This window comes from Sinohyriopsis cumingii, unplaced genomic scaffold (assembly GCF_028554795.1).
Source record: "Sinohyriopsis cumingii isolate HCF-2022 unplaced genomic scaffold, ASM2855479v2 utg002010l, whole genome shotgun sequence".
Classification (NCBI taxonomy): Eukaryota; Metazoa; Mollusca; class Bivalvia; order Unionida; family Unionidae; genus Sinohyriopsis; species Sinohyriopsis cumingii.
This window is the reverse complement of record NW_028316101.1, coordinates 85,976-99,917: the sequence shown is the minus strand read 5'-3', so window position 1 is coordinate 99,917 and position 13,942 is coordinate 85,976. Positions and strand designations below refer to the sequence as shown.

General features: G+C 33.7%; 1 protein-coding gene across 1 annotated transcript in view; it reads left to right on the top strand.

Moving 5' to 3' along the window:
* The window catches only part of LOC149771256 (protein Wnt-5a-like), a 41,417-nt gene extending 27,715 nt beyond the window's left edge, over positions 1–13,702 (top strand). Inside the window, exon 4 of the mRNA XM_089948675.1 lies at positions 11,470–13,702. Within this exon, the coding sequence (XP_089804801.1) occupies positions 11,470–11,931 (462 nt within the window). The 3' untranslated portion in view covers positions 11,932–13,702. The remainder of the gene's footprint in view (positions 1–11,469) is intronic.
* Positions 13,703–13,942: the final 240 nt, after the last annotated feature.

The window sequence follows — 13,942 nt, the reverse complement described above, 5'->3', positions numbered from 1 at the left end:
AATTTCATATATTACATTCAACTGTTAACGTATAAAACTAGCGCTACTTAGACAGCTATAAAATGGTTTATTCGCTCACAAAAGAACGTTGAAAAAGCGTTTCTTCAACAACGATGTATTGAGGCTTAGACGTTAAGCCAAACTATATTTTTCCATAAAAGAACGATGGCGATCAGCACTTTTGAAAGAAATATAAGACATAGCTGATGAACACATTTCATCTAGTATTTTTCGTTTAATAGGGAAAAAGAAGCTAAACTTGTCCAATCACCTGTGGAGGATATTCCTAAACTTCAAATCAGCGACAGACTACACACGGTTAATTAAAAAAAAAACTTAAGATTTTGGATGTTGATATAAATATTATGTATTCCATCCACGATTGGAGGTGGTGGAATTAATTACGCATCTCTACACACGCTATCCTTGACAGGAAAATGAAATCTGAGCCAGTATTGTCCACGCATTTATTGCAAACATATCATATTCAGGCACTTTAAACCTCATAATGCTACGTTATACTTTAATGCAATGAACTCATTCAAAATCTCTTTAAGCTTAGTTAAGTCTGTTTTGTGTAGTTCTTCAAAATTCGTTCTTGTACCTCAATTCAACCAAACCAGTACGATATCCACGGAACTATGACGAGATTTGAGAGTGCCGGTCCTTAATAATATCATTCTAATTCTCTTCAATAGATTTATGTACCATTTGCGCAAAGCTCATTCAAAAGGTCTGAACCGGAGCGCATTAGGACGTGTTCCTCGCTACCGTGTTTTAATAGAGCTTGAGTTGACATTGTGATGCAGATAAAAGAGACGTAAAAAGCAAAGGTAAACTAAATACATACACCTAGGGAATAACATGAGAAACGTCAAAACCTAGCCCTCCCACAAAGTTATGATCCGGTCAAATGAATCATCTTGTTAAGATTAAAGTTTCGTGCGCTATTTTGAATGAAGACTCTCTTCATTGAAAATATCGTACGAAACTTTAATCTTTGAATGGTTCTTAAATATTAAGTGGACTTTTATTTTTCTCCATCTGCATGTTCTCCATTTGTATATACCTACCGAATTTGATCGTATATAATCATTTTCTAATTAATTTTTAGAAAGTTGTCGATAAAAACAAATTTTCAGTTGTGTTCGGATACTTGGAGCTCATTGATATTACGTGAACAATAGAATCCGAAGTTGATAATTGAAACAGTTTTCTGTCCGACTTTCAACACATTGGTGACAATCTGTCCGGACTGTCCGTACTTCCATTCGTGCGCTTCACAAATGTGTCAAGACTATGCACGACCTATAATTATATTTTTGGCAGATTAATATCTTTACGCTCAACCATGCTCCTGACCCAGCCACAAAACACACTTATGAACGAAATATAAAACATATGATGGGGCGAAGAAGGCTTGCAAAGCAATAATTTTGACCCCCAGACATGCGGTGAAACTCCCGCTGTGTCAAAATGTGCAGAGACAAATAAAAATGCCAAACAAAGTATGCGTTGTGTTAGTTCTGCGGGAGCCGTGGTTGAATGTATACACCCCCCCCCCCCGACGATCCCAAGTTATATACCGTCTGTACTCGCTTATAAGTCCAGGCAATCTGCAAACAACAAAGATCCTGATCTGCCGTAGCATAATGCGTCTACAGATCAGGGTCTATATTATTTGTTCTACGGATTATTCCTAACAAACTGTACAGATCCAGATCTACCAGCGCATTATGCGACGGCAGATCTAGGTTTATGCAGTTTACAGTTGGAATAGACTTATAAGGGAATATAATTGGTACATGATTTTTAAAAATGTATTTTATATGAAAATATGTCTCACGCTCTGTGCATAGTAAAGCAAACCATTGGTGCAGATAACATAGCAGCAAACCAATTGCTAAGCATCCAGTGACGGGTTCAATTTCAGTGTCTTCATTGCAAAAGCCGTGTGGTGGTGTTGGATTGTGGAAAATCTCTGGGTTCTTAGGCCCCTTTTGGAAAATATAAAGAATCAAACTAAATGATAATTTATGCCGGATGGTATGCAACGTTGTTTTTTGTTGTTTTTTATTGTTTGTTTGTTATGTTTTTGATTTAGGAAAAAGTAATGCATAATGCATAATGTCGAGTAGGCAGAAGTAATGCCTATAACTTGTGAAATGACTTAGAGTAATAGAAACTGTTCTCATTGAAACACACACACACACACACACACACACACACACACACACATATATATATATATATATATATATATATATATATATATATATATATATATATATATATATATATATATATATATATATATATATATATATATATATTCACAATCAATCAATCAATCAATTGTTACAGTTTTAACAAAATCATTGCAAAGTAACTGCATTCTCCATCTTGTGATTCTTCACGCTTTAATATGTGATATTTACGACTAACTGTAGCCCGCTATCAAACACAGTTTCGATAGTTTTATAAATTAACCAACCGTAGCTATTTCTAAGCCTAATATGAAATATTTCCTTTGAGTACGAGGTTGAATGCGGTCATTTGTCTGCATGACATAATGTTTGAAGAATTTTAATTTCATTTAATGTCATTCTGGGACCAGACGAAGAGCCAGTGTTTGCTTCACAAGAAAGACTTTGGATGTAAAATGGTACTCTACGTTACTGTAACAAACGTCCCCCATATTGCTGAACACAATCATGTAATGATATTTAATCATGCAATATCACATGAGACCGGAACAGAGTTTTTTCGCAACAGCCTATAATTGACTGACGATAAATGTTTGTAATGAAAAGCATATATTTCTTGATGATAGTAATTTAAGTGATCAAATACACCAGAGCCAAAGAGACGACCAATGATAAATTTACCGAAGCTTCTCACTCTCTCGTTACTTATCTATCCATCTATCTGTCTGTCTGTTTGTCTGTCTCTCTCTCTCTAGTTCCCTATTCTGGCCGTCTGGGTTTCTTGTAAACGTGGCACGATACCAACCGAATTTTTAACACACTTTGAGTCAATATGGGAGAAAGTATCACTTTCTAAATTGATTTCAGTTTCAGGCAAATAGATTTAGGCTATGATTTTATATGTTTTGTGAAAAATTTATACTGGGGAAAAATTGCTTGACCGTCAAAGTTAGTTGATTGGTCTGGCAGCTAAGTGGTGGCCACTATTCTGATTGATACATTAGTTTATTGGTCATTTTTCATGTTTGCGAACTTTTGAATTAAGTTGAGCACAAACCTAAAGTTTTACGGTTGATTAATGTTATGATTTTTTTTAAACTTTTATTTTATTTTTAAAATTATTGCAATCAAAGCACACAGTTCCTAATAGTGTTGCAATGGAAACCTGTCCCCCCACCAATAAAATGCTTTTAAAAAAAGAAGTTAAATGATACATTTTAAAGTTTAAAATTGATATAAAATCTCCAAAACTATTTGCCTGGCAGTTGCATTTCGGTCTCGAACAAAACACTAAAGTCTTAACAGGCTGCATTTTCCAAATTTTGTTAAGGCATAGGGAACGAATTCATGCAAATAGTTGATTAGTCATGGCGGAAAGGTGTGTGCAAATTGCAAGTTTTACACTTTGCATCATATGCGTCCGCACATGTTGAATCTCACTGTGTGATCAATTACCATGATTGCAGTGTAATTTTCATGCTAAATATCAATAGCTATTCCCATTTGAGATAAATGAGGTGACATGATTGGCCATAAACATTCCACCTGTAAGAATTTCGTACCTGGTGATGACAAAGGTATACTGGTATATACTGTCCGACGATTCTTAACACCTGACTCATTATACCTGCATTTTTATGTAAGCTTCCGAATTCATCTGAACTCAACAGGTGATAAATTCCATTAAGTATTGCCATATATCCCTATATCATCGTCGGCCCTATCACGTTCATCGCCAAATATTTCATTTGGCCTTGTGGCCTTGTTAGCCATCGGAATTTATATACTGACAGACAGACAGATACAGTGGAGGCACGGGACTACTACAGTTGTCCCTCAGTTGCCACTCCTAAATATAAGTTTTGGGAAGAATTGCCCCCGTTACAGGAACGTGAATGTGAAATAATATAAAACGTTCAACTGCAAAATATTTTAACCCCCCCCCCCCCGACAAAATCCCAACTGCGCCCCCAACTGGATCGAAGGGACTTTTCAAGAGATCAAATTCTGCTGCATACTGTATATATTGCTATTACGTACATCTCTCTCTGTCTCTCTCTAAAACTAGACTCAGATCGCTAAAATAGTTGTTCAGGCAATCATATTCCATGTTGCACACATTAATCAGTAGTACAGTGTAGTCACCTGTAAGATAATTGAATGATTAAAATCATGTACTTGAGACTGGAACGAGGGTGGGTAGGGGTGGCATTTACCGCGGTCAAAACATTTTTTGTTAAGAGAAGTGTTGAGTTTTTACATGTATAATAGCGGTATTATATGTCTGTAGGTGGCATTCTGCGATCGACTAAACTTCTGACCCGGCCGATCTTTTCCGAAATGCTTCCACCCCACTGCAAAAATTGTAAGGGCTTTTGCACACGGAAAACAGCTGGATTCGGATTTGGCATGGAGCATTGATCACTTAAATGATCTCTTTGGAATTTGCCCTAATCTTTTTAAAGAATGGACTTATTAATTTGTCACAACTATGATTTATTTGACTGCATATTAGGTGCAATTTTCCATATCTATAACTACTAGAAATTGATGTTTCCATTAATTTGCCAGCGCTTTGTGAGGGGTTAAGTAGGTTCAATGTATTTGGATTGTTGATAGTGATAAAATAATACGTTGAACGTAAAAGTTTAGTGTCGAACGTGCTATTAACGTAATCTGGTGCTTCGCAAAAGCCTCACACATGATGCGTTACTGTACAATTCATTTTAACTTCACGAAAATCTTATAAATTGATTTATATGGCAGTAACTGACAGAAAAAGCGTACAGCTAGCTATCCAATTGAACTAAAGTCATTGTTGTTCTATTAAACTAAAGTGTAAAATCTGTCTAAATTACAACCGATGGTCCCTACATTCAAGTTCAATTGTAACCTCTTGTAAAATGACAATACACGATTCTAAACTATTTCCAGCATGGAAATAAGTCTTGGATGGAAATTATCCACTCCGGGTCACTTCCTTGATCTACCTTAATTCATATTTATTTATTTATTTATTTATTTATTTATTTATTTATTTACTGCAAAAACAATTAAGGGCTTTTTACACAGAAAACAGCTGGATTCGGATTTGGCATGTATCATTAATCGTTTAAATTATCTCTTTGGAATTTGCCCTAATCTTTTTAAAGAATCGACTTATTAATTTGTCACAACTATGATTTATTTGATTACATATTAGATGCAGAAATGAAGTTGTAATGTGTCGTTAGCGACTAGGAAGATACACCGTATTACTCATAAGATGCGTCTGAAAGACAAAAACGTTTTTCTTTTTGTTTGATGTCAACTCAGTTAAGGAACCTTTTTGATTTTGTATCACAAGAGAAAATCACAGACTTGCTAAAAGACTGAGGTCTATATAAGAAATAATGAGCCTATATTTTGTTCTTATTTTACCTTTTACACGGTTGTAATTTGATTTATGTACCATAACAATTTTAACATGTTCGCCATTTATCAATAACCTTAAAGGTAACTATGTTTAACGTTTTTTGAAAAGTTAATATTCATAGAGATTTTAAATGATTTTGTTTTACTTTTACATTTTTACGACCTAAACTTTACTCACCACTGTATAACCAGGGCTTTGCTGCTATACCGTGAAACCCTGCACATATTTATTTATTTATTTATTTATTTATTTATTTATTTATTTATTTATCTATTTATTTATTAAGCATCCACTCGTTTTCGGAAACCAGATCTTCATAAAAAGAAATATTTTCTGGATCAGCCTCGCCTGCAAATTTCGTTTTGTTCAATAATTAAAAAATAAATTAATATTTCATGAAAGAAACACACGCTGTTCCTGCTAATGTTCTGTGCATTTAACATGAGCTGACATGTGTTCGTCAAGGGTATTCCTATGTCAAAGGTACTCAATCAAATGCCATACGCCAAATAATTCTTCGGGTTTTTCTCTTGAAGAAAGACCAAATTTTTGCTATTTCATGGGTTATTTATTCCGAGTCATTGAGCCCCAGATTTAAATTGTTTTGTCAGAGTAAACCATTCAATAAATGTTAAGGCTCTATTCGCGTCATAATTTTCAAGCGTTAACCACAAAGTATATTTCATAATCGACTATCATTATCCCAAACATTATACCGATTCCGTGTAAAATTTACATAATTCCTGATGGAATTGATATGGTTACTAAAGTTATGTGTCTCGTTTTATTATTTAATTTTTACAAGTGTGTTAAAAAAAATTTCAGACCCAGTCTGCTGTGAACATTTATTGAAAACTTAAAATATTGATATTCGAGTAGGCCGGTACTTTCTTTTATGTCTCCCTCTATAGAACTGTAAAGGGCAATTAGCATGGGTGACCTTTAGTATCCCTTAAACGAGGGTTTAGACACGAATATCTTTTATGATCTGTCGATTAGCTTACTGGAGGTGTGGCTCTGTCAAATATAGATAATAAGCCGGTCAAAAAAAAAATCAGTAGATTTCTCATAAATTGTACGTTTTCGAATTGGTCGACCTTGACGAAATTTAATGTGTGACTGTCTAGACAATATACATGCTTCATTTATATATAAGAAATGAAAATCATAAGGTCATGTCATTTACCTTTTTCACACCTATATCGTTGCTAAACAATACAATGTCGGTCCTTTAAATAGGTATATCTGTAGTTAACGATGACCTGGATAAAGTATACTCGTGTACAGTCAAGTCTGTCGATTTTCCCAATGTCTTTTGTACCGTATATATTTTGGAATAAACAGTGCATATATAAAAACATGTCATTTTCATGTTAGTTCTGTAACAGGTACTCTATATAATCGCTACAAGTGGGATCCAACTTCTAACAACATAGACCCTAATCTGCCGTTGTATTATGCGCTGGGAGATCAGTGTCTATATTGTTTGTTCTACTGACTAATTCTAGCAAACCGCATGGACCCATATATATATATATATATATATATATATATATATATATATATATATATATATATATATATATATATATATATATATATATATATATATATATATATATATATATATATATAAGGAATATCAGGGTCTATGCAGTTTGCAGTTGGACGTAATGTATACGCGAGTAATACGGTACCCTTCTGAAATTATTCAGATTTTAAAAGAATTCGGAATGCGCAAGGTTCGAATTAAACCGGTGTCACTGTTCTACTTTAAGCAAAAAGCGACTACCCAGCTTAAAGGGACCAACCACACCTACATCCAACAGCCAACGTATCTAATGAGTAGGTCATTGGACAACCGACATACACGCACGTACACACACTCTCCAAAGATTATAACGTTTCACTATTGTCTGCTCATTAATCGCTCAATCAATTGATCGATAAATCAATCGATTAAACGCAGATACTCATACAAACGACACAGACATACAAAAAGCGTCAAGAACATAAATAACACATTAAACGTTTTATCGTTTTACATATTTATCCGATAGGTTAACAGTTCACAAAAGGTCTTATTTTCTTTCCCAGCAGAGTGAGTTGGACGATTTGGCTGCCAGATATACAAATTTGTGTAGGGTTATGGCATTTTAATTTCGTTTTTTAACATACTATTGTCCTAGAATGCGTAATGGACTATTGTTCCTTTCACCACTTGTTAGTTCTACAATTTTGCTATCCGTACCAGCGTGTAGCTGACGCCAGTTTAAATTTTGGTTTTTATTTTGTGAATCAAACATGACTGTCCGATGTGACGATTGATAATAGCTTTATGTGGGAATGAATCACTCATTTCATGATCAAAGTAAGGCATTTTACTCCAAATTTAGAGCACAATAAATGTGTTTCCCTATTTGATCTTCCAATTATACCGTTTTCCGGCGTCAAGCCACATCAGATACAATTTTAACAAGAAATTTTTATCAGAATTTAACTTCTGAATCGAAAATCAATCACATATGATATCTCTGAAATTATCTGGATGTCAAATTCCGTACCTATTGAAAAAATAAATTTATCAATTACAAAGATATCCAACGAAGCAAAACACAGATAACGCGTGCTATCAAACACGTACAATGCACCTCTTTAAATAAACATTCCATATTAAACATATAAAACATGATTTGATATGCTTTCAAAATACCAACCATTATGATCAATCATCCCTTTTCACTTTCCATTTAAAGTATTAAAAGGAATATAGTAAATGTTTTCTGTTTGAACTCATGCAAAACACACACACACACACACACACACACACACACACACACACATATATATATATATATATATATATATATATATATATATATATATATATATATATATATATATATATATATATATATATATATATATATATACGATAATATTCATGTTGGGAAAAGATTTCTTTTTACAAGAGATGATGTAAAGTTATTGATATAGATTAAGCATAGATTGCATGAAAATAATAATTGGATAGGTATCTTAATTACTTGATCTCTGATTTAAAAAATGAATACACTGATTTAAAGATGTTTGTATGATGAAAACTTGTTAAAGACCCAACCTCCTTTCAGTGAAGCAATAACGCAAGCAATGAATACGTGCAATACAAAGTTTGGCTTGACAATCAAGCAGTCAAAAACTCTCGTTGACCTGATTTAAAGGTCACTTGACCGGACAGGTGTCGTCATACGTAATCCCCCGAGAACGGTATGCATTTTACAGGGGCACAATTATAGTGTGGCGATAAATTCATACCTACTCAGTCTTCATCTGACATCAACTGACAGATGATAAGAACGCTTGTTATCAAACTATCTCTCTCTCTCTCTCTCTCTCTCTCTCTCTCTCTCTCACACACACACACACACACACACACACACACCAAATCACGAAGCTACTAACCTTGCGGGGGTGGGGTGCTCTTTAAAATCTGAATACTAACATGCAAGTCCCTCTCATCAGTTTCAAATTCGAATCATGTTGGTTCCGTACCATCTACAGCTGTATATTGATAAAATTCCTACCGTATTCCAGTCGAAAGATCGTCGATTTTCTCAAGTTTACGTGAATCTCAGCTTCAATCGTAATATCTCAGACCTGTCACTTCAAAGCAAAACACATAAAATATAACACAATCATTGCCATATTAGACCTTCTTGAATTTACGACTAAACAATGGCTGTACCGGAAGGAGAGATGCCATATTATTGTTCATATCGATTGGTAGGAAGGCCCTTGCTGTAAAGAGTTTGAATATGTGATTTGAAAGCCGGACTTATGGTGAACGTAGAAATCTAAAAATATTAAAACACCATATGACAAACGAAAGGGACGATGCATGTTGATGAAAAAGGTCATAAATGTTGCGATAGTGTCTTTATTCCATTTTTTAATAATTGCAAAGGACAAAATAGTTCCAACATCTAATTTTGTTTCCAAATATTCAACCGGTTATTATAAAAGATAAAGTTAGGGGTGAATGAACACTCGTTGAATGAGATCCTAATATATAAATAAGCTTTCATTTTGATCGTACAATATCTGTAATTCAGGAACAAGTCTGTTTGGTGACAGAGGGAACTCAGACATGATACCAATGCCATTATATTGAAATGTGATTAAATCTCGGATGCATGTAAAAACGGCTGTCATTTTAGACTAATTTAAAGTGCTGGGAACAGTTTTATTTAATATTTTATTATCTCGCCGATGCCGTATACTTTGTCGGAATCTTTGGGTCTTGCATGGGTAATAATCTTTTGAAGTCTGAAATGAAAAAGAAAATAAATCTGATTTTCATACTTTTGAAATTGACAGAAGGGCCTTGTGTCGCTTTGCAGCTGAGTCATAAAGACCTGAATACACTGACTTGTATTATAGGTTGAGAAACTATTTGTTTTGTCACATCTGGTCAAATTTAAAATATTTAATAAAGAGGCAGTTGAAAAAATTAAACGTTTTCATAAATTAACTTTCTATTCTGTATACAGATAATCTTTAAAGGTACTATGGAAAACTATATGATTATGGTAGCATTATCACGAAGCATAGAAAACAATATAAAATTTGTAATCCTGTCGCAGTTCAGTTTTATCTCCGTACTTAATAAGCCAAAATATTATTTGAAGATATATGAATAAACATATCACACCATGTCATCCGGATCTTATTTAAAAAAAATGCATACTTCACATTAACTTGTGCATATCAACGGTATTATTAGAAATATATTATGAAATAAAAATTCTAGAACATTTTATGGTTGCATTTTATGCACGTTTTAGAGTCTTTATCAGTGACAAACCCATAAAATTATTTTTGCAAGTGCAATCAAAAATGCTTTAGTGAGACTTTCTGAAGAATTACAGCCTAGATTTATTTTTCAATCTCATTTTAGTTGTTGATTGAATCCTTTAATGTTACAGATAGAAAAATCTTTTCAATTTCACATGTGGTTTGCCCTGCAGTAAGATGCTACACTCCAACTGTTTAAGACGCTTAAGTGAATCGCAGAAAAATGTGATAAGTTTCTGGTAATGACGCGTTCTTGTGAAAGCCACTTTGAAACCGTTTCCTCGATGAAAAGATCCCTCAAGTGGTAATAAAGTTCATTGAAGAAATTAAATACATATTGAGACTGTAAGTAAGATAAGCAAGGATTGCATGTGGTGTGTGTTTTGATTGAAGTTGGGGCGTTTGCTAGTGATCGGCATTATACAGAGAGAGAGAGAGAGAGAGAGAGAGAGAGAGAGAGTGGGGGGGGAGGATAACGCAAAAGCACGTTTGCAGGCGATTCCAATGTGTCCATATAGTGTTCCTTCATGAAATTTGCCCTAAATCCTAAATGTGTATTTTTAACGAAACAAAAACATTGTTTCTTATATAATTCTTGTATATGACAAATCCTTTGTTCGTATACAATATGGTTATGTAGTTCGTGACTTATTACCATTATTTTAACAGGAGTCTCAGACCATTTTCTACAGCTGACAGTCATCATATACTAAGATGTATCCGCTTGTTATGACATTCCTTGCCTTTGTAAAGCTGTGATGTTTGGGGAATCTTTTTCTGAAATATCAAATCCTGTTCATAGAAGTTACAGGAAAAGCAACGACAGAAGATTAATGACCCAGATTCTAGTGTGATTAACTCGAATAATTTAGAAGACCGATACTAATTTTCAAACGTAATTAAAGGAATAAAATACAGGCATTTACATTTGTGACTTCCATCGATTGTTGTAAAAATGTGCAAAGTTGCTTAATTGATTCACTTTTTTTACAGTCGGTGTATAACTACGCCAAGGTGGCCTGCAAGTGTCATGGCGTCTCGGGGTCCTGCAGCCTTAAAACCTGCTGGCAGCAGCTTCCAACGTTCCGTGAAATCGGGGATAGACTGAAAGAACGATACGACGGAGCTGTGGAATCCAAGTTTAATAAACGGGGAACAAAACTGGTTCGGAAACATAAGAAGTACAATAAACCCACAAAGGAGGATCTGGTATACCTCGACGAATCCCCGGACTATTGTGTAGTAAACCCTAAAACAGGGTCACTTGGGACGGTGGGAAGGGAGTGTAATAAAGGTTCCGACGGAATGGACGGATGTAATTTAATGTGCTGCGGAAGAGGGTATAATACATTTAAGAGAAAACTGGTGGAAAGGTGTAACTGTCGTTTCGTGTGGTGTTGTCAAGTTAAGTGTAAGACTTGTGAATCAATTGTAGACATTCACGTGTGTAAATAAAAAACCTCAATGGAGATTTTTGTCTCCTTAAGGACTCTAATCAAGTGATCTTATTCCAAAAACATCACCCGATAAAGACCTCCTGGTTCCATGAATTCGGAGTCTGCGCATGCGCTATTCATTTCTTGGAGACACCCCAGGGCACTTGGAAGAGTTGCACACTTGCACTGGTTTTTGGGCAAACTTAGGAGAGTAAGTTTCTTTTCGTTTTATGAAGAATTATAAGTGCTCTGTTGAACATAATATGAGTCTTTGTGTATCAAAACGTGTTGTGAATATAGCGCTGTACGATGCAGAAACATTTTCTTGCGAGGAAACAGTGTGTAACCTGTTGCCAGGAACTGTTTGTCGCCGTGGTAACAAAAGGAGGCATGCGCAAAAGGTGATCTTCAAAGTGCACGTATAGTGTGGCGACATTTTGTGCAATCTCCTTATTGATGAAAAATGTATAGAAGTAACAATTTACAGGGTTTCTAAGTTATAACATATTTGTTGATCATTGTATGAATGTAATATGTTTATGTAAATACACATAAAATAACAAATGTAATTATATTTATTGCTCTCTAATTTTATAAGTTACGTCCTTTATGCATAGATCTGAATTGTTCAGAAACAAAATACATTTTTATAAACTTTTTATACCAAGATAGAGCAAACACATATTTCTAATAATAACATATCTTTAAAAAGCCTGACATCTTTGCACATTTTTGTGTTTCGGTTAAGATTTCTTAGGTACTTTGTTGTAATGCATTATGGTGGCAATCATTTTAATTTCCTGGTTTGTGTGATCTCACTGAATTTTAAATATTTTTTTTGTTGCATTTAATATTTTTTGAGTGTCTCCAAATTTATCTGAAAATCTTGTGTCTACGATGATTTTGTTTGTTCAATACTTTCCATATCCATTGGCAAAAGAATGAACGCTCAACCGTTACATCCCATTTTTTCTTTCTTTACCCAACAACGCACGTTCAAAAAAAAATTACTTAAAACACATTTTTAATAAATCTGTCTGTATTAAATATTGCAGAAGAATCTGTTTTAAATGATAAGATTTTAATTTTCAGCAAAATTAGCAGTTCAATTTTGGCTAACTAATACCTTTCAATCTAAAAAAGGAATCAAAGTTTTAATACTTGAGATCGACACTGTTATAGATGTGCACAATGTGGAAGTTAAGTATGCCCATAGAAAGATTATTTGAACAGTTGGTGACAGAGTATCATTTTTTTAAAGATTTTTTTTTGAATAATCACCTGAAATAAATAGTGAACACACAAATCATGATGTTGTTTTTTTTTATCTTCTATATTTATTTATATGTAAATAATACCATGGCTTGGTACCATAAATCATTCTTGTTGGGATAAGAGTAAATACTGCGATATATAGAATTTAGTATTACTCAAAATATGTTGCTTTTACGGAGCAACCATAATACTGTAAATAGGAAAAGTAATGTGTTTTGAAAATCGTGCAAGTTACAGCTTAGGGGCAAATTTGCGATTCCAATTGAAAACAAGGATCGTAAGATCTTAACATTCGCATTTTGTAAATGCTTCTGAGTAGCAATTTTCGCATTAATTTCAATCTCGCAACAGTTTCCAAATGTACACTAAACCAATGTAATTTTACCTATCCGTAGGTGTAAAGAACTATCAAAATATCTCAGAAAAAATATAAAGGTATACATCCACTTTCACTTTCTCCCCATGTACTTACAATCTTTGTATGGCACTGAGAAGAAATAAAAGAAATAAGTTTTCGTTATGCATTTTGTTTTCTATATTTAAAAGTGATTTCGAAATTCGAAATCTATGTCAGCATGAAAACAAAAGCAATTAAGGCTTTTGTTGTGTCATATATATATATATATATATATATATATATATATATATATATATATATATATATATATATATATATATATATATATATATATATATATATATATATGAATATTTCGTTTTCACTCAATTTGTTTGAAATGAAAATGCAATTGAAT